Source organism: Vombatus ursinus, unplaced genomic scaffold, assembly GCF_900497805.2.
Source record: "Vombatus ursinus unplaced genomic scaffold, bare-nosed wombat genome assembly UNPS02014813.1, whole genome shotgun sequence".
NCBI lineage: Eukaryota > Metazoa > Chordata > Mammalia > Diprotodontia > Vombatidae > Vombatus > Vombatus ursinus.
In genome coordinates this window covers 10,755,474-10,778,286 of record NW_020954591.1, presented here as the reverse complement: position 1 = coordinate 10,778,286, position 22,813 = coordinate 10,755,474, and the positions used below count along the sequence as shown (strand labels likewise).

At 36.8% G+C, this 22,813-nt stretch overlaps 1 protein-coding gene across 1 annotated transcript in view; it reads right to left on the bottom strand.

Annotated features, from left to right (window-relative positions):
- Nucleotides 1-19,402, bottom strand: part of UBL3 (ubiquitin like 3) — a 100,244-nt gene extending 80,842 nt beyond the window's left edge. Inside the window, exon 1 of the mRNA XM_027835169.1 lies at nt 18,700-19,402. Within this exon, the coding sequence (XP_027690970.1) occupies nt 18,700-18,726 (27 nt within the window). The 5' untranslated portion in view covers nt 18,727-19,402. The remainder of the gene's footprint in view (nt 1-18,699) is intronic.
- Nucleotides 19,403-22,813: the final 3,411 nt, after the last annotated feature.

Sequence of the window (22,813 nt, the reverse complement as noted above, 5' to 3'; positions counted from 1 at the left end):
AAGCTCTTCATCCAGCCAGAGCCCACCAGCCACCTCATCGCTAGCTACCAAAACCTCCATTTAAGGAGAGAGCTCAGTTCAGAAACCTCTCCTCATTTTTCACTTAGCTGCAGTACTTTGGAACATCGGAGTTTTTCCACCACGTCCCTACTTCCCCAGGCTCCCCTAACCTTTTTCAGCTCCTTTTATGTATTGACTTCCCCAATTAGATTCTAAGTGCGTTGTGAGCAGGGATTATTTTTTGTTTTTTTTTCTATTTGTATCCCCAGAATTTAGCATAGTGCCTGGCACATACTAGGCAATTAATAAATATTGACTGATTTACCTTCACCCTCTCCCAACCTACTAGCTGCCTGCTTTTGCCTACAAACATACCCATGACTCCCTCTCATTCATTAAAAAAAAAAAAATCTTGATCTATCCATGCCCCTTACCTGTCATCCTCTATCTCTTCTCTTTCAGGGCTAATATCCTTCAGAAAGTGGCCTGTGATTTCTGTCTTTACTTCCTTTCTTCTTACTCTCTTTTTAATCTCTGCAGTCTGGATTCTGACCTCATCATTCAACTGAAACTGCTCTCTTCAAAGATATTAATGATTTCTTAATAACCAAATCTACTGGCCTTTTCTCAATCATAATCTTTCTTGATCTCTCTGCAGCCTCTGACACTATCATCACTCTCTTTTCTTTGATACTTTCTTCTCTCTAGGTTTTTGTGACACTGCTCTCTCTTGGCTCTTCTTTATCTATCTGACTATTCCTTTATAGTCTCCTTGCTGGAGTGTCATCAAGGTTGTGATGGGAGTACTTCAAAGCTCTGTCTTGGGCCCTCTTCTTTTCTTCCTCGAGATTATAGCACTTGATGATCTCATCAGCCTTCATGGATTCAAGTATCATTTATATGCTAATGATTCTTAGATCTGTTTATCCAGATAACCTTTCTCCTGACTGCCAGTTTCACATCTTCATTTGCCTATTAGATATCTTAAACTGGATGCTTCATAAACTTAAAAGTCAACATGTCCAAAACTGAACTCATCATCATTCCCCCTAAGCATTTGAGGTGAGAATTTGCTCACCTCTTCCTAACTACTCTATTGCTGTCAAAAGCAACAAGTAATCCTCCACTCTTTTATCTCCCCTTATATCCAATCTTTTGCCAAGTCCTGATGATTCTACCTTTGCAACACACTCTGACACTGACACCAACCTGGTGCAAGCCTTCATCACACCTGGAAAATTGCAACAGCCTTCTCAGTATATCCTTCACTCAGCTGCCTGAGTAATCTTCCTAAAGTGCAGGTCTGATCACCTCATCTCCCTACTCAATAAATTCCAGTGGCTCCCTATTACTTCTAAAATCAAACATAAACTCCTCTGGCTTTTAAAGTCATGTATAACCTACCCTTCCTCTCTTTCCAGTCTTCTTACACTTTAATCCTTTGTACATACCTCAAAATCCAGAGACACTGGCTTCTTTTCCTCTGACGCTCCATACATTTTCACTGGCTGGCTATGCCCCATGCCTGGGATGCTCTCCCTCCTGTTTCTGCCTCCTGGTTTCCCTCTGTGGCTAAAATAGCACCATCCACAAGAAGCCCTCCCCTGTGGGCTTTAATGTTTGTGTCTTCCCTAGGAGATTACTTTAGCTTGTGTGTATCTTGTAAGTAGTTATTTACCTGTTGTCTCACCCATTAGAGCATGAAGTCCTTGAGGGCTGACGCTGTTTTTGGCTTTTTTTATGGTCTCAGCACTTTGCACAATGCCTGGCACATAGTAAGGGCTTAATAAATGTTTGCTGACTTGGTGATGGCACTATCTGCCAATTTCCACCTGGTCCAACTACCAGCACCCATTTAAGAAAGAGCTGACTAGAATTAGGAGTACAATCTGTGGCTATGGTTGTGTGGTGCTAAGCTAAATGTATACTGAGCAACCTCAGTCTCATTAGCACTTTAAGGTAGTATATAAAACATTCAGAAACTCATTTAAACAAGACACAGATGTGTAGATATAGTCTTTCTTTTCTTCCTTTAAAATTATCACAAAAGCTAAACTGTCTAAAAGCTCTAAATCTGTAAACAAAGAAATGTTATTTTTAAAATATTGTTTATGCTTTTTTTTAATTACAAGATAACAAGCTTCTCTTTATTCCTAATCAAGGTATTCAATACCTTGATTCTTATAATGTCATTGCTACATTTCCTAGGAACTAACTACAATTCTATAATCTCTCTAAACAGATCCCTTCTGAAAATCACTAACATTTCAAATCCATCAATTGTCTACAGTATATAATATTAATCTTCACATAACACATGTGTATATATAGATGATCAAGCCAATAGATAGTATTAAATGGTGATTATATCTTACCAATAATCTAGCACTGAATGTAAGAATACTACAATCTTAAAATTAGAAAAATATAAAAGAAACTAGTTTGGTGTTTTCTATCATAAATCATTATATATGGTACAACTGACTTTCAAAGATCAAAACATACCTAACTCTGGAATTTTATGTCTACTGCAGATTAGAAATATGAGGTAGATTTTAACTTCACAAAAGAAATTAAACTCTGAACAAAATCTGTTAGCACTTTAGCAAGAGATCATTATTTATTCTCATTAAAGCCAACTTCACAAGAAAAAAGAAGCCAGCTTCCTTCACGGTAAAATCAAATAAAGCAAAGAAATAATGAATAATTTGTTTTATTATAGTATCCCTTAAGTGATATTTTAAAAGATATTGCATGTCAAATTAATTCTGAAAAACAAATTTAATACCAACATTTCTAATTTTAAAAATCACCCAACTGTTTTTTATTCATTAAAAACTAACACAAATAATTTAGGCATTGAGTTTTCATCTTAATCAAAACTACAGTGAATACAAAAGAAACAAAATATTAACATTGAATTTCCATAGATTTATGTATATATATGCAAAAATTGAGAGATGAAGCAGTAAAATATAGGTTGAAACAGATCATTTCTGGAACAATGGCTAAGTGAAATGATTTGAAGAGAGCAACAGAAATGACTAGTAATCTGGACACCTGTGTTCTAGTCCTGGCTCTGCCCTTACTCATTGTAGATAACCTCTCAGGATCTTGGTTCACTTGTCAGTAAAATAAAGAAACTGAGCTAGATAGATAGTATCTTAAATCTATTCAAGCCCTAACATTCCAGTATTTTAGAGTTAAATTATCTTTTTTTAAAATAAGAATCCAAAGTTTATCTTTGCAAAATTAAATGTTTTTATCAAAGTTTTAACAAACTGTACACAAAACTCAATATAAACAGCAAGTCAACAAACATTTATTACCTTCTTTTAGGTGCTAAGGGAAAACAAATGTAGATAAGACACAGTTCTTGATTTCTTGGCACTTACAGTCTAATACCAATAAAAATTTTAGGGAACTTTCTAAACCAAATTTAACCTGAAGCTATGGTGATCCTCTGTATAGTACTTACCAGAACCACAAAATCTGAAACCGTTTGGACAAAAAGTAAATTTTTCTCCCCTGCCCAATATTTAAAGTTTACTTAACATTTTTTAAGTACAGAATTTACAGATGGATAAGATCCAGGAAATTTAAAGAAATCTACATAAAAATAATAACATTTTTCTTTTTAAAAAATTTTACAAAGATTAGAGACATTGGTTTTGAAATCACATTTACAACTTATTTCAACTCATTTAATGTCCCTGGATCAAACCCTGAAGGACACTTAAGGTTAGAGGATCAGGAGGATCTAGCAAAGGAGACAGTAATTAGATAGGTAGGAGAAGAACTGGGAGTGGTATTCTGAAAACCTACAGAAAAAAGTGTCAAGGAGGAGAAAGTGACCAACAGGGTCAAAAGCTATGGGAGAGGTCAAGGACTGAGAAAAGTCCATTGGATTTGACAACTAAAAGTTCATTAGTAACTTTGGAGTTAGCCATTTTTGTCTGGCTTGTTAGAGGTTGAGAAGAGAGTGAGAAGAGAATATGGAGGCAGCTATTGCAGAAGGCCTTTTCAAGGTGTTTAGCTACAAAGGACAGAAAAGATATAGGATGATAGCAGCTATGAAAGACTCAAGCAATGCTTTTTTCAGCACAGGGGAAGACATGGGCATGTTTGCAGGCAATAGGGATTGGGCTAGTAGAAAGGGAGAAATTGAAAATAAGTGAAAGATTAGGGATGAAATAGGGGGCAAACTGTTGGAGGAGAGACAATGGAATGGGATCACTTGAAGAAGCAGAGGAGTTAGCCTTAGTAAGGAATAAGGCCAGCCCTTCATGTAAAGAAGAGATAGTGGCAGAAGGCATATTAGTGATATGAGATGTGGAAAAGGGAATAAAAGAGAGCAAACGATGAATGGCCTCAATTTTTTTTCTAAAATATGAGGCAACAAGGTTCTCAGCTGAGAGAGTGAGGGAAACGGAGCCATGAGAGATTCGAGAAGGGATGAAAAGATTCAGAAGAGCCACACTATAGTACTACAGTACTCCCTTTCTCCTATCAAAGTCTTACTTTGCACATGTTAGATTCGTTCCTACTAGACTGTAAGCTCCTTGAAAACAGAGATTTTTTCATCTTTGTACATTTACAGGTATTAAATACTTATTTTTAAAATTTTTACTTTGTTTTATATGCATAAAAATTAATATATGGCTTTTTTTTACAGTGTGACTTTAAAATAACACCATTTTCATTAAGACATGCATGAATTTTCATGCATGTAAAACTATGTAAAATATTATTTTCTTGTCTTTTTTAGCACCACAATTTTTGTGTGTCCACAAAACATTAACATAAAGTATATCAGGCATTTCTTCTATGATTTATACAAAAGAATAGTACATAACCAATAATAACAACTACATACATTTGCATAGCACTTTAAGGTTTATGGAATAGTTTCCCTACTATTCTCTAGGGTGGGTAATGCAAGTATTTTCCTTATTTTACAGGTAAGGAAACCAAAGCTGAGAAAAGAATTATACATTAAATACACATACCACATAGGTGCAAATAAAAGTTATGTGATTTTTCCTAAATCAGGCTTGTCACTGTGGTCTGTTGCCAATATTATTCCTCAGTATACAATATATAATTTTTTTTTCTTTTTAAAGGTATCACACTTCAGTTTCTCTCTGAAATAGATGTCCAGTTTTTAACTTCAATATTTTTCTGGTGATGCAGTCATGGAACCTACAATTTTAATTCTTTTGAGTCTGGTATTCCACGCCTGCATTGGAATGCGATTTGAGTCCCGTATCTGTTGATTACTCACTGTGTGAATTGAAACACATCATTTAGCCTCTACAGGGTAACTAGGTGGTACAGTAGATAGAGTGTGTCAGGAACAATCACCTTCCTGAGCTCACATCTGGCCTCAGACACTTACTACCTATGTGACCCTAAGCAATGCTGTTGGGCTCAGTTTCCTCATCTGTAAAATGAGAAGGAAATAGCAAACTACTCCAGTATCTTTGCCAAGAAAATCCTAATTGGGGTCACAAAGAGTTGGACACAACTGAAACAACTCAACAACAATAACAACAACAACATGTAGAGTACTATTCCAGATACTGGGAGAGTTACAAAATTTAGATAAACCACAATCCCCCCATAAGAGCTTACAGCCTAGTAATTTTTTAAGTTGTTACATAAGTAACATTTTTAAAGAGGACAAAACTCACTATAAATTTTATACAAATGTATTTAAATTCCACATCCAAACCTCAGGATGACAGTCACATACATGTGCTTGTCAATTAGATGGCTATAATACCGATATAGTTATCCCTTCCACATCGAAGGGGTTATGGGCATAACACTCCAAGATTTGGAAAAATCCATGTAAAAATTTTTAGCCCTCCCTTTATACCAGAAAAGTCTGATTTTTTTCTTTTTTCTTTTATGAAGTGTTTATAGAACCTTATTATAAAATTTGGGTTGATATTATACATTACTATACATATATTTTATGCATTTCTGAGTTTCTAAACTTTTTCTGTGTCATCTACAGCTTCCACAGATTCTCATTTTAATTTTTGATGCTGACCAGCAATATATCGAAACTGTGATGGGTAAAGTCAAGATGTGGAAGGGATAACTGTACTAGTTACCTCATCTTTAAATTTACTTAGATAATTCATTGCCATTAGATTTATTATGCTAATCATGACAAAGAACACATCACTTCGCTATTAAAAGCATGAATGAAATTCTGGTATTCAACCCATCTAGAAAAAAAAAGAAAATGCTGTATCACTCATTTCAAATATTATACCGTTAACAGAAAATCTGATTAACTTTGGGTGAATTGGTGAGTTGAGATAAAAAGAACATGAGTAAATATACATTTGATCAAATATTTTCAATATAAAAAAGCCACAAGTGTTTACAAGCAAAGTTGCTATGAAATAAAAAGTGTTCAGTAACATATGAATATCAATAAGTACAAATTAACTCCTATTTTGTGCCCACTCTGCAAGACAGTATAGAAGACACAAAAGAAATAGAAAATCTAGCTCAAGATTACAGCTCTTAATCTTCAGAATTTTACACACTGAGATTTACAGATGTGAAACAATTAAAGAACAGAAGGTAACAAAATCAAGAGCTAGATTATGTGATACAAATTATAATGAAGGATTTTTTTTTTTAAGGATCACTATCTGGCAGGGACAGCTATTGTTCAGTTGCGTCCAATTCTTCCTGACCTCATGGACCATACTGTCCATGGGGTTTTCTTGGCAAAGATATTGGAATGGTTTGCTATTTTCTTCTCCAGTGTATTAAGGTAAACAGAGATTAAGTGACTTGCCCAGGATCCCACTGCTAATAAGTATCGCATTTGAACTCAGGTCTTTCCTGTCCACAGACCCAGCACTCTACCCACTAAGCCATGTAGCTACCTTCAAAGGATAGTTAGGAGAGGTTTATTGGAGGAAGTGAATCTTCAGTTTCTTTTTGAAGGAAGATGAGGGGCAGCTAGGTAGCACAGTGGATAGAGCTCCGGCCTTGGAGTCATAAGGACCTGATTTCAAGTCCAACCTCAGACACTTGATACTTACTAGCTGAGTGACCCCGGGCAAGTCACTTAACCCTGACTGCCTCACCAAAAAGCCAAACAAACAAAAAAAAAAAAAACGAAGTTGAACATTTCTGTGAGAATCAAGAGATCATTCTAAAAGAGGAGGAAAAATAATTTAATTTAACCTAATGGGAAAACAGAGTTAGGAGGCAGGCAGAATGATAGCTATTGGCTTGAATGAAATGGAGGATTTGTATTAGGGAGAAGAAAAAGCTAAGCTGGACAGGTATTTGAAGGAGAGCCCTGAATGCTAAGTTATATTTTATTCCATTATTAATAAACAACCATTGGGTGATCTTAAGTAGGGAAATAGGGTAGCTAGATAAGCAATGTATAGAACATTGGGCTTGGGATCAGAAAGACTCATCTTCATGAGTTCAAATCCAGTCTCTCTGATCCTTGGTAGCTGAGTGACCCTGGGCAAGTCACATAACCCTGTCTGCATTAATTTCCTCATTTGTAAAATGAGCTGAAAAAGAAAATGGCAAATCACTCCAGTATCTCTTCCAAGAAAACTCCAAATGGGAGTCACAAAGAGTTGGACTTGACTAAAAAACAACTAAACAACAAGAAGTAGGGAAATACCATAATGGAAACAGTACTTTGTTTACCTTAATCCAATGGCAATGTGCAAGATAGAATGGCATTTTTTTGGAATATGTACTTTGTTAAGAAATTAATCGATTTTTAAATTAGATCGATTAAAAATTATGGAACATATAATATTGTGAAAGATATTGGGCTAGGTGTTGAAGTGTATAGAAAAAAAGAAAACGTAGCTTCTTTCCTCATGGAGGTTACAGTAGAAAAAAATAACAAAAAAATGCCTATGACAAAATGTAGAACATGAAAGTGAAATAAAGATAAAAATTATTATGTAAGTACAAGAAAGGATCATAGCGCAGTTTAAATGTTTGAGCCGGTAAATCTTAGAAGGATAATTATATATTAAATAGCTATCTTCTAGACACTGAATGATATAATTTAGTATCAAAGCCTTCAAAAAGCTTAAATCATTTGTACTTATCCAAAAATTAGATAGCCAATTTCTTAAAATGAATATGAAAGCCTACCTGCCAAAGGACTATCACATTGGGGAGTCACAATTGTACTAAAAAAAACAAACAAATGGGGCAGCTAGGTGGCGCAGTGGATAGAGCACCAGCCCTGAAGTCAGGAGGACCTGAGTTCAAATCCGACCTCAGACCAAACACTTGACACATACTAGCTGTGTGACCTTGGGCAAGTCACTTAACCCCGACTGCCTCACTTAAAAAAAAAAACAAACAAACCAAAAACCAAACAAACAAAAAAAAAGTTTAATGTCATGGCAGTTGCCCCAACATAATTTGCAGGGACTAAAAAGAAATGCCTAACCCTGAGAAATCTGAAGAGAACCTTGAACAGCAGTCTCAGGCAGGAAGTTAGTTTCTTGTCTGATTTTATATTGTTCAGGATGCCAAGTGCTCATCCTTCTTTCTAAGGTAAGAATAACCAAATGGCTATACTGATACCAAAAATAACATTTTGGCAGGAAAGTAAAAAATAATTTATATAACATGAGTTAAGATTCTATCAGCCCAAAATGAACTGCCAGGTGAATTTAACTATACAGAGAAAAGACACACTGCACTACCCAACTTTGAAGCTTTTCTTTAACAAAAGGAACATTTTCTTCCTACAGTGTAGTCCTAGAAAAATGCCCATATGTCAATTTTACTTGAATTACCTTAAAAGGTACAAAGTTAAAATAAATTTATGTAAAAAAATTTATGTTAAAAAAAAAACCGGGGGCAGCTAGGTGGCACAGTGGATAGAGCACTGGACTTGGAGTCAGGAGGACCTGAATTCAAATTCAGCCTCAGACACTTGACACTTACTAGCTGTGACCCTGAGCAAGTCACAACTCCGGTTGCCTCACCAAAAACCCAAAACAAAACAAAACAAAACAAAAACCATACAACATTATATTGTAAAGATTAGAGATAACTAAAATTTCATGGAAACCCATTGCTAATCTTTCATTAGTTAATTATTATGTATATAAATTACCAAGTACTGGTATTGTACTTAGTAACAGTTTTTACATTTATTAAGTCAGACATAGTAGAGTTGATATCCTATCAGTAGTAGTTCCCAATTTAAAAATAGGTTATATTCTATTAAGTTTGGACCTAAGTCAGTGGTTGATACTCTGAATACATTTTCCCACAGAAACAATGTTATATATAGTAGTTAGGTTTTAGAAATCAACCCCCAAAAGTCTATTTAACCCAGAACGTAACTTAGGTAAAGTGTTACTCTAAATTGTAAACTCTGTTACGAACTCTCCTAACAGCTCTCCTCCTTCTCTCCCTCTTGTTTTATTTGCCCTCCAATTCATCCTTTATACTGCTATTAGATTAATTTCCCTATGCACAAACCTGATCATGAAGCCTGGCATTCAAGGCTCTTCACTAACACCACCCTCCCTCTCATCCTAACACTACCAAGTCTTATCTCACACTACTCCCCCTCCATGTGGGCTACATTCTAGTTAAACTATGCTATCCACCCACTATTCCCACACACATTCCACTTTGTGCCATCTTTGCTCATACTATTTTCTATACCTGTAATACATTATTTCCTTAAAAATCCTTGTTATTGTTCAGTCATTTTTCAATCACATCCAACTCTGTCATTTGGGGTTTCCTTGGCAAAGATACTGGTTTGCCATTTCCTTCTCCAGCTTATTTTACAGATGAAGAAACTGAGGCAAACAGGGTTCAGTGACTTGCCCAGGGTCACACAGCTAATAAATGTCTGAGGCTGGATTTAATCTCAGGAAGATGAGTCTTCCTGACTCCAGGACTGACATTATACCCAATGCACCACTTAGCCGCTGGAAATCCTATTCATCTTCTACAACCTAACTCAATAATTTATGTTTTCAATTAAGTCTTTCCTTTTCCCATCCAGTTAATAAGGATCTTCCCTCATTCTCCTTTCCTACCTCCCAAAACCTTATACAGAAATTAAACATGTTATAATTCCCATTCCACTACTACTAAGGGTTCCTAGGATAGATTTCAAGGAATCTTTGAACTTAGATGGGGAAAAAAAATTACATCTTCATTTTTACTAACTTCTAATTGAAATTTAGCATTTCAGTCAATCATTTAAAAACAAAGATTCTAAGAAAGGATCCATGATAGCCAAAAAAAAAAAAAAGGTTAAGAGCTCATGCCCTACCCTTTGATCCAGCAATACCACTACTAGGCCTGTACCCCAAAGAGATCATAAAAAAGGGGAAAGGACCCACATGTGCAAAAACATTTACAGCAGCTCTTTTTGTGATGGAAAAGAATTGGAAATTGAGAGAATGCCCATCAAGTGGGAAATGGCTCAACAAGTTGTGCTTTATGAATATAATGGAATACTATTGTTCCATAAGAAATGGTAAGCAAGTGGATTTCAGAAAAACCTGGGAAGGCTTGCATGAACTGATGCTAAGTGAAGTGAGCAGAGCCAAGAGAACATTCTACACAGTAACAGCAACGTTGTGTGATGACCACTTTGATAGACTTAGCTCTTCCCAGCAATACAGTTATCTAAGGCTATTCCAAAAGATCCATGACGGAAAATGCTATCAACATCCAGAGAAAGAATTATGGAGTCTGAATGCAGATCAAAGCACACTATTTTCTTTTTTTGTTTTTTTGTTTTTCTTTCTTGTGGTTTTCCCCTTTTGCTCTGATTCTTCTTTCACAACATGACTAATGTGGAAATAAGTTTAATATGATTGTACATGTATAGCCTATATTAGATTGCATGCCATCTTGAGGAGGGAGGGAGGGAGGGAGGGAGAGAAGGGAGAAAATTTTAGATTTAAAAATCTTATAAAAATGAATGCTGAAAACTAAAATAAAACTTTTTTTTGAAAAGAAAAAGATGAATTATATGAGAATAAAGATTGTCTTATTTAATCTTTGAAAATTTTCCCCCTCCCACAAATCTCATCAATGTACTCACTGCAAAATTACAACCTACCCATACTTTCCCATCTCAAACCATTTTTGCAAGTTTTTCCATAAATTCTTCCAAGAGGATCAACCCAGTTTAGTAAAGAACTTTTACCTCTGCACATACTAGGCACTTTGTAAATGTTTGTGGAAGTGAACAATGTCTTTTACTGGAAAATGACTACATAATTACAAAGTGGAAGACCCAAGATATAAAGCCTGCCTGGTACATATTAGGAGCTTAATAAATGCTCCAATCTGATATATAGATATAGATATATATACACACAAATACATTTACAGATATACATACACATACATACATATTATATCTCCTATGTACATAGTTTTTTGCATATTGTCTCTGCCATTAGAGTGTGAGCTCCTTAAGAGTCAGGACTATGTTTCTGCCTTTCTTTATAGCAGTCACTTAGTACAGAAATGCCTAAAAGGCTTGGAGATTGATGCTTGATTGATTAATCTCCTTCATCATCATTCAGCTACGGAGTAAATTGGAGATTTCCCCAATTCTCAACTTCCCCTATGTCTAAAACACATTCTATGATTTTATGAACCCCATGTTCTGGAATAGGCCTGTACAGAGTTATAATAAAAACTCATAGAAGTTTACAGGTTTCTATTTACACAAACTAGGAATACTTTTTAATTTGGGCAAACTGCCCAGTCACTTCCTTTCTTTTCTTGCCCCAGCCTCTGTGACCAGCTTGCCAACTTCTCTTTTTACTGAGACCAACTGCTGCTTCTGACCAAGGTTTCTCTTCTAGACTACCACAGAACAAAATGCTATCTCCCACACAGCTTTTTTGAGGTTTTTTGTTTTGGGTTTTTGGGGGGTTTTTTGGGGGGTGGGGTTAGCATCTTGTAACAAAAAGGGAACAAGAATTAAAACATTCTCTCCCATGGTCCCTCCTGCCAAGGACTACTTATTCCCCTACTCTTCCACTCACGACATCTATTTTTGTTTTTTTTCTACTTAGACCCTGTGTGGAAAAAGAAAGTCAAAGATATTTAATTCGTATAGGTCTCTATCCAAAAAAATACTAAATTAAGATTTATCTAAATTTCAGGGGGAAAATCAGGCTATTCTGTACATTTCTTCGGTGTAATTACAGATAGGAATAATGGTTCTGAGTTAAAGATTAAGATAGGACTGGATACACGATACATGGATACATGATGAAATATTGGACCAAAAACTAAAAACAATGATCTTTCAGTTTAAGTAAGCCAACATATTTTGGGATGAAGAAAGATTTCCTGTGGAGTTTATCCTTACCTCCTCCCTCCAATTCCTGCTACCAGTTATGTCACTATAAACTCTATCCCAACAAGGTAAGAATCAGACACTAAGCAGGAATTTTAAAAAGTAATCCAGTCAATGGAAGAGTTATGAGGGAGGGAAATCCCAACTCCCTACAGCAAAAGGAGTTCCTATGTCAAAAATTACTCTAGAACAGTCATTCAGAACTACTTCTACATTATAGATATAGCTACAGATGTAGAGAAAGATTAAAAAATAAACCCAGTATTTGGACATTGGAATACCAGTCAAATTAAGCCTGGAAAGGCTCATAACCAAGTCAGCTTCAGCAACTCTCAAAGATCTTTTATTCAATTATAGAAGGGCTATGATCTGCATAGGTGGAAGGAATACACATACTGATTAAATACCAAGTCATTGAAGTACTGAGAGATGCAAGATGAAAGGAATCCAATGTTCCCATAACTTAAATCTCTGATTAAAAAAAAAAGAAACCAATTTTTAATAAAAATCAACCTCTTTTTCCACCAAAACACAAATTATACATAGCACCACCTTACTATCTAAAATTCCGCTAACACACAACAAAAAATCCCTCCAATAATGATGATGATGATGATGATGATGATGATGATAAATCCTCAGAATCTAAAATACATGTATTTTTAAATCTATACATTAATCTTCATATACTTACAGGAGCTCAAAACCCACTTCTTAGTTTTGATACAATTTGATACAAACAGTTATAATTCAAAGTCCACAGAAGACTTATGAAGCAACAAATTGGATATGAGAGCTGCTACTACAGACAAACATACTAACAAGCAGTAGAAGTCATAATGGATACAAAGCGGGGGAGAAAGAAAAATTATAAAAAGAAGATTCGTGATTTCAAAAAGCATGTTCTGAAACCATTTAGCATAGGGATAAACAGTCCTATCCACCTCAACAGCCCTAAAGGTGTATCATGTAATATATCTAACAGCTCACTACAATAATATATATTCCTAATTATAATAACCCTGAATCATCAAGAAATGATGTTCAGTATAACTTTTAGAAAGATTTCCATAAGGGGCAGCTAAGTGGCGCAGTGGTTAGAGCAGTTGAAATCCGGCCTCAGACACATAACACTTTCTAGCTGTGTGACCCTGGGCAAGTCACTTAACCCCACTGCCTAACCAAAAAAAAAAGAAAAAAAAAGAAAGAAAGATTTCCATGAAAAATGTTGGGATTTTTTAAAGTTTGGGTATTTAAAAGAGATAAGTCTTCAGTTCTCCGAATAACTCAGTTATTTAGAATGACTGGAATTCGAAGGGTTTCAGATAGTTGAGATTTTAATACATACACAATTTCTGTCTTTTTCTTGCTCAGGAAGAAAATTATTTTAAAGAATCAAAAGAGCATACTCCAGTCTCTTAAAATCCATTTAAAGTTTTCAGTTATGCTTCAAGTTCTAAATGTTAAGAATGGGAATTTGGAGTCAAAAGTCCTGAGTTCAAATCCAGACTCTGATACTTTCTCTCCCTGCGTAACTTGATCAGACCATTAACCTGTATGTGCTTCTGTTTCCTCATTTGTGCAACACTGGGGTTCTTTCCATGTCCATGTCTATGTTCCTATGATCCAAAAAGAATGTTTCCTTTATGACATTCTGATCACATGAACACAGTTTTACACTCCATAGTGAAGCAAGATTATAATGGGGAAAATGCTCATCTTTTTCATTAGTAGCTAAGAAAATATTTTAATCTTAAGGAAAACAGATATTTTTTCAGCAACCACTACATACAACTGTAGTAAATCTGATGTGATAGGCAGAGCACTCAACTTAGAAGACAGGTTCTACTCCCAGCTGCAATACTCACCAGCCATGCCACCATAAGCAAATCACTTAAATTAAGTCTGTTAATGAGAAATGAACATTTACCATCTCTTTTATTAATAACAATCCAAAATATAGATTGTTATACATGTAAAATGTTTTTAAAACCCTAAACATTACAAAAAGATGTAAAACTATAAGCAATTATATTAAACTAATACTATTTGCTAGTATTATTTATCAAACCACCTATATTTATAGGCAGTACTTAGTCTACCCTTTATAAAACCTTAGAGCTTGAGATGGGGAGAGGAGAGAAAGAGGTAAAAACTTCTAGTTCTGTATCTTAATTAGCATGGCTACTTGGTATGTAAAAATTTCTTCTACAGATCAATTTCCTTGAATGACCTGGCATTTTCTTCATGTATACTCTGAATCAGCTATGTTTAACTAAGCTTTAGAAAAGAGATTAAAAAGGCCAGATTAAAAGAAATTTGATTAATGTCTTAGCAATATCCTGTTTTAGCTAAAGTTTTTCGAAGCAGGTATTTTATCCAAAAATAACACGGTTCTCAGGTTTACTCATTTACACAGTTATAACATTTTGTCCACCAGAGGGCTCCAATTATTTCTTCTATATACGAAACAGAAATATAACCAAAATGACAATTTTAAAAAATGAAGTCCAAACCCCCAAATAATACTACAAATTCAAATTAAGTTCATATTATGTCACCCCAGAGCTAACATGGAAAATAGAATTTTGTTACATCTGGCTAGCCCCTATTAGTAACAAAAATGACACTTTATATGGAACTTTTCTTCAAAGATATAAAAATACTTTATCGGAATTCTTTCATTAATACCCAGCTCCTCTTATAGGCAGACAGGTGTTAGTTCACAGAAGTATCTTTAAAAGGACGGACTTGCATCAAATCTAATTCCAAAAGCAAAAAAATAGGATTGTAGTCCACTGATTCACCCAGTAATCCAAAACCAGCATACAAAAACTTCTGTTTGAAAATACAAATAATTTTTTTGCTAGAGAACTCCTCCCACCACTCCAAAAAGATGAATTACATTCCTGTCTACACCACTGACGTTCTTTCTGACAGACAGTAAATAGTCTTATGCTGACTTGACCTACAGCCATCAAAGTAATTCAAGCTATCATTAAGAACAACCAGAGCGAAGTATTAAATTCCCCTACTAAGAACTGTATGCTGTGAATTAAGTTAAAATGAGGAATACTTTTATGATACACTTCTAAATTATCATACTGATTTTTATGTTTAATTCAAATTTCTTTAAAAAAAAAATAAGTTGCTTAACCGAGTTTTCAGCATTTAATTTAAAATTAAAGTGCTAGAACTTCCTTAGTCAAGGGACTCAGTACCTAAAAACATTTTAAGTAAATAAATACTGATAAAACTAAGTAAAAGTAATACTGATAAAATTAGTCTATCTTAAACTCCAAGTATGAGTATCTGGATATGTAAAACGGGAATAATAGTATTAGCACATTTTACAAAGGGTCAAATGAGATAAATGACCTGAAAGATCTTATGCAGTACTAAGATAAAACAATTAGTACTAATAATTTTAAAAGTGCCAAAACCACAATAGAAAGTGATAAAAAAAAAAAAAAACCACCTTACCCATAGGATCACAGATCTAGGGCTAGGCAAGACTTCAGTTCATGCTGGAAAAACGAGTATGCCATGTGGTAAGCAAAATTAGATTTTATTTAAAAATAGCTAAGTCACAAAATTTACAAAAATACAAAACCAAGACTAAATGTATTTTTAAGTCTCACAGTCAAAACCGTAAGCTTTTTCTTAAAAAAGATGCTTTTGAAAGATCAGTAGATTTAATGACTACTGAACTTTAAGAATGAATTATCAATTGATGAAATATAAAGCTCCACAGCTCCACTCTGTCCCCAAAAGAGTATTTTCTCAGATACCAAGCATTCACTACACCAATGTTAAGAGAATAATAAAGTTAACTTCTAAATAGTATTCTTACTCTAATATTAAAATTTTGCAGATTTGGAATTCTTGAAATTTGGTCCAATGAAACTGAAGTGTGCTAATTGACCAGTGTAATCCATGCTTAAAAGCTTATTGGAATGTAACATATACATGCTAATCAATTTAGGAATTTTGTTGTAATAATACACAACTTAGTTTCAGAGGTATAGTTTTAGCTTTTAATTTCAGTCTAAAATAAATGTGTGAAATTAGCTTCCACTGGTTTTGAATAATCAATGTAAATATAAACAGAGTAAATTATTCACATCCAACAAGTCTAGCAAATCTGTAAGTAATCAATCTACAACTTCTAACCAATATTTTACGTGATTTCATAAAGTAACTTGGGTTGTGAATCTTGGAGTAATGTTAAATTAAAGAATACAGGAAAAAGAAATTAAAGAATACATTTAAGTAATTTCCTATGTTTCTAACAACCAATAGAATCTTAACAGCTTTAAATGACATGATAAAAATCTCAAGACCCCCTAAAACAATTAGAAAAACAAACTTTGGAACAAGTTAATTTGGGCTGGACCATACTGCCTATTCAGAAACATCTACATTAAGGTGTTATATGAATATTACATAACATTGATTTGCCCTTGTTGCATATCCCCTTCAATCAAAGGATCTCAAAGCACTAGAGAACACCAAGGCCTTACGACAATGTCAATCTAAAAAAGATAAATTGTACTAAGTTTAATTTACAAAAGTAAAAACTGATGTAGCAAAACAGCAGAAAAGTAAATTAAATCCTATAGCCTTCCTTCCAAATCCCTGTATTTGACCTGCAGCTTCCATTCCCTATCTCTGACCAGAAAACAATATTCCCAAGTCATCTGTAACAGGGACAATATTATACATGATGCTACGCACATTCCAGTTTTTCTCCAACTGCAATCACCAGGCCTAGATAATAGTAACATTATCTTAACTGCATGTTTATTTCAATATGGCTTTTGTGACAGAATAAAGAAAACCTGGAGCTTTTCAATGCAAAAAAAAATTTTAATGGTAATTTTAAAGACAAAACCTTTTGCTGGAGTTCCAATGCTCCCCAGACCAACAGACTACTCACCACCAAACAAGAGAAAAAGCACTAAACAGCACTACCTAGAGACCCCTTTAGTCAACTTCAGGAGAGTGAAAGATAACATGTCCTGGCATCCTTAATCAAAGAAAAAGGCTTTTGTCATGTGTTGAGTTTAGGATGTGTGCATGGTGGCGGTAAAGAAATTAAAGGAGAATGCAAGGAAGCTTGGGAAGGAAAGGTTTCCATCTGAGGCCAAATAAGCAGGAACTTACATTTATTCTGTATTTATACATCACATCACATGTCAAGATAAGAGCAAAATAAATCTCTACATGTACTAAGTTATTTTTCTTTCTATTTAAAAAAAATGGTCAATGCAGTTTCCTGCTATGCAATCATTTATCTCTTGTCTCTTAATGGTTTCAATTTTCTATAGGAATACAATAAACAACTAAAAACTACCACATTTCAAACAACAAGGTTATCTCATCTATATTAACTACAAATCTATTTTAAATGAGATTATTCATCTTTAGGCTTTTTACCATACTTGGCTTTATTATTGCAAACGCCATGTAATTTCACACCAAAAATCCACATTGTAAGCTTACACAGCCATTCTAGTTAGTCAATAAAGTCACAACCTTAACCTTTAAAAAACAAAAGCGTCGACAAACAAGAGGAGTTTTGTTTCAAATACTAAACATAAGGCGAAATTCAATAATGTATGGTTTCTCTGTTTTTTAGGTCTAAGGATGTTAATAATATCAAACATTTGATACAGTTACAGGAAGTCGTGGAAAACTGATGTAAATTTCTAACATTATGACTGTCCTATTTTGTGAGATTTCCTTAACAGCTTAACATTCCTCTCGTCCAGACACATATTAGCCGGTAAACTGGGAGGTGGGGGAAGATAACTAATTCCAAATGTAATACAGACCATAATATAATTTTAAGTAAGAAGGAGTAATACTTCACTGTCCTTGGAAAAATGTCAAGTTTGCGGCTACTGCGTTAATGATCTTATAGTGTTATAAAGGCGGGATTTTATTTTTCCTAATGATCAATTTCTATCCAGTACATGAAATACCAATTCTCCGGCTCTACCTGGTGTCACTGACAATTTCAGAAGCATTAAGGTAGAAGTGTTTCTTACATCTGGTTCTAGAGGAAATAGGAAGTTCATTTCTTTTCTACTAAAGCTCCCTACTTCTGCAATTCTGTATGATTCTCCAAACAAAAACACTGGTAGAAAAGGGGAAAAAAATCAGAGGCTGCAACTTTAGTGCTCTAAATCACCAGACGGTGTGGTTTCCGAACTATTTCCATAAAATATCCCCTTTGCACCCAACACCCTTCCTAAGTAAATAAAACTGAAATATCATCTTAAACAAATAATAACAATACATCCTTCACTTACCATATCAGCCGGAACATTGCTGGACATCTTGCTGTTTGATTTATACCCTGCTGATCAAACAAAAATACGAGATCTTCAAGCCACAGAAACAGCTCCTCTACCAATTTTGACTTAAGTTATGTGCTTTTAAAAGAAACTTGTTTTAAGAAAAAGATTGTTGGATTGGTTGAGGTTCTGATGAAAAAAAAGAAGAAGAAAAATCCACAGGAACTGTCTTTAGCTGTGTCAAGAGCAAAACTCCAGAGATGGCAGCAGATCCCTGTCAGCAGCAGCAACAGTACCCACCGTGCCAGGTAGACCAAACCGAATGAGGCATGGACATGAAGTGGGGTGGGAGGGGGTTAAATCTTCCTTCCTCCTTTCCCAGCCCAGAGAATGATTCACAGCAGCTCCCGAGTCAAGTCCTCATTAAGCAGGAGAAAAAATGTCCCGATGTGTACATAGATAGCTATGTAGATACACATGCAGGGTAAGAAATAGCAGGAGAGCCGGACCAGTCCCCGTGCACCCAGAAACACGCACAACTCCCGGACTGGGAGACACGGAGATGGAAAAACCCTAGGGGGAGGGGGGAGGTTGCGATATCTCGGGCGGGGGGAGAGGGAGGGACACAGAAGCTCAACTTTCACTCCAGAGGCTGGGGGGGGGGGGGGGGGGGAGATTCAGAAACAAGGCCAGAAAGAATCTGTAACTTGTGAGTGGCAGAACCGAAAGACCGGGGGGAGGGGGGGGGGGGGGGGGGGGAAGAGGTGAGAGCGAGGAGGGGGCCGGGCCGGGCCGGGCCGGGCCGGGCGGGACAGGAAATCCCCGCACTCCCCAGAGGATCAGGCGGCCGTCGGGGTCGCCCACCGGCAGCAGTAGCAGCAGCAGCCAAGTCGAGTCTTGGGAGTCATCGTCTCCAGCTTCTCAGGACTCTTTTCTTCTCCTTCTCCTTCTCCTTCTCCCCCCGTCTCTCTCCTTCGTTCTCGTCTCCTCTCCCCTCCTCCCCCGTCCCTCTAGCCGTCAGTCAGGCGGATCAGGGCCGGACGCCGCCGGGAGCAGCAGTTCTCCCCCTCTCCACAGCCCGGTTCCGGTTTCTTTTCAGCCCTCTCTCCTCCCCCAACTGCTGCTGCTGCTGCTGCGCCTCCACTTTTCAGCCTGAGACGCAGCAGCCACCTCCTGTCATCGCCTCTCAAACCAACATGGCGGCTCCGGCGGGCGGTGGCGGCGGCGGCGGCGGCTGCCTGAGTCTGGAGTAGAGAACACCGAGAAGAGTTCTGCCGCCCCACTCCGCCTCCCCTCACCCTCCCAGGCTCCCGCTGCCCCACTCCCTCCCAACCACCAACACTGGCTGCGTCACTACGGAGACCACCGTCTAGCATCATGGGAATTGTAGTTCTCGCTCCAGAGGGGGCGCACTTGACGAGCCTTCCTCTGGACTCAAGCCACACCTGACCTTAGCAATGGTTGCTAGGACGAAGAAGCTCCCTGCTTCTGATGCTGCGAAGCTGCTTGCTTGCTTAGGACTTTGGGGTGACTTCTGAGTTACTAAAACAACACTAATAATAGCTAGCATTTAAGGTTGGCAAAGCACTTTAATAATAACAACATTTATATAATGCTTACTATGTGCCAGCCACTGTGCTAAGCTCATTATCTCATTTGATCCTCATTGGAACCCTGAGAGCTAGGTGCTATTATCATCTCCATTTTACAGATGTGGCAACTGAGGCAGACAGAGGCTACCTGAAGTTCCCAAGGTCATACACCTAGTAAGTGTCTGAGATCAAATTTGATCTAAGGTGTTCAGCTCCAAGCCTGATCCACTATGCTACCTAACATTATAAAAGGCATGGTGTTGTGAGCCTAGGGGAATTCATGCTGTTATTACAAGTTTTCATTATTAAAAAGTGGCATTTCCTAGAATCTGCTTTTCCCTGAGAAGCATTCATGTGCAATGCACACACACATTCAGTTAAAATGTAGCAGGTTCCAGTTAGAAGAGAAATGGAACCCAAAGATCAGTTTGAATCCTGACTGCTAATTATTTCCCTTGAGAGCCTGGGCAAGTCATTTAACTTCTTTTGCTGAAGTTTTTTGTTTTTTTCTTTTTAATCTATAGATAAGGGAGTTGGACTTAGGTGATCTCTGAGGTCCCTTCCAGCTCAAAATCTATGATCATGTGGTACTAAATAGTCTAAAAAGAAAAATGGATTGCCTCCTTATCTCAAAGCATTCTGTAGTCAGTGAATCATTTCCCCACTAATCATCCATATCTATTGCATTTTAAATATCAGAAGCAATCACTAATTTTTAATAAGCTCCTCAATGTTCCTTCACAGTAATTTATCATGCAGTCCAGTTTATTTCTGATTAGAACAGACAATATCAGCCTACTTAGAGTAAGTAGTCTTTCTGCTTTAACAGATTGGCTAGGAATACAAGAAACCTTCCCATGGGGTGGAGGCAGAAATGGAAGCAGATGGATCAAGTTCCTACAGAAAACCAGTGGCAGAGGAAAAAAAGGAGTGAGAAAGGGAGGGAAGTATGTTTACTAGGCCTCATGCATATTCCTGAGCATGTAGCCAGACCATGATCTCAAGCTCCCCAGCCTCCTCACAGTGAGCTTTCCAATCCCATTACTTTCCATCCCTTCCCCCTCCAGGTATTGAGGACCATTTAAAGAAGTGTTCAGTTTGTCAATATATTCATAAGAAATTCTTGGATATATTTTGTGAAGCTCTCACTGACAGGACCACCTCCACCCTTCCACTTAGTCCAAGGCTGTGGTCACCCTCACCACACTGACCAAGGGGAAATTGAGTGGAAAGGGGTATAGGATATCAGGACCCATGAAAGTATGATTCTATTCTTCCCCTAAAAGGAGTTTCCACCAGTCTATACAGAGAAACAGTGCCATCACAACCAACTTGCTATATGATCTAATGCCCCCTCACCCCTGCCATTGTCCTTGTGCCATCCTTAGATGCCCACATTCTCCTGTCCTCCTGACATAAGATCATGACATCCAAAGGAGTCAATCCCGTGGTGTCAGTTCAGAATGGAACAGAATGTCTGTTTCCTAATACTGCTGTTACAACATGATACAAAGTTAATATCATAGTTACAAGCATCTCTACCATCTCGTCCTTGCTCTTAATACTTTGGGTAGGAGGGGAAAAGGAAGGAAGAAATGAAAAGTAGCACATAGCCACACCCAGGAAAACTAGGTTCCTATCTGTTTCCTAAATAGGCCTTCACTTTCTTTTTTCCTGCTACATCTCCACCTGGAAGGTTCTCCTCTGTCATCATAATCCCAGGGGAAACAAGACAGGAGATGGTACGAGGAGCTGGGAGATAGTGAAGGAAGTCACACAAGAAGGAAAGGCCTCTCTTTAATTTTGTACCTGAGAGGAAGATCAGGGTTGAATGAATGTGTGTAGAATTATTCTTCTTTTATCTTTAATGTAAAGCAGCATAGACCACTGAAAATGACACCCAAGGGGGCTAAATGCGTGAAGGGACTACATTCTACACCAGTGAAAGATGTTCCACATTAATATGACTTTAGTGTAAGCTCCCTGGGAATGGAGAGTATTTCTTTTTTGTCTTTGTAGTTTTAGCACCTACAACAGTGCCTGGCACATAAATGCTTAAAAAATGTCTGTTGATTCATTGATTGTGAAGTATTATTATAAGTATTTTTGCTGACATAGTGATGAGGTTTAGGGGTGCTGGGACCCCAAAATCACAACACGTGGGTCCTGCCCGAAAGAATTCGACCCAAGCCTTCTTTCAGCCAAAGACAAGGTTTATTAGAATATCCATCTTATTGGGCAGACTCTCAAGGAGTCTGAATGTTAGTGAGCTATTGGCTAGATTGTAAGAATCTAAGCATCTTAATAGAGACAAGATGGATCTTATATACAGAAAGACTATGGGGGGGGGGGATCTAGGAGTGGCCAAGTAGTCTAATGAGGTAATAGAACTCCTGGGACCAGGACAATGAGGCCTAGGGAAAATAAAGCCTAGACAGGATTAAGGGTGGGAAGTGGCCTGGGGCCATAGGGAGGTAAGACAATGGAGGGAGAGGCTAGGTTAAGGGTAACAGAATTGGGAGGTTGAATCTAAGCAA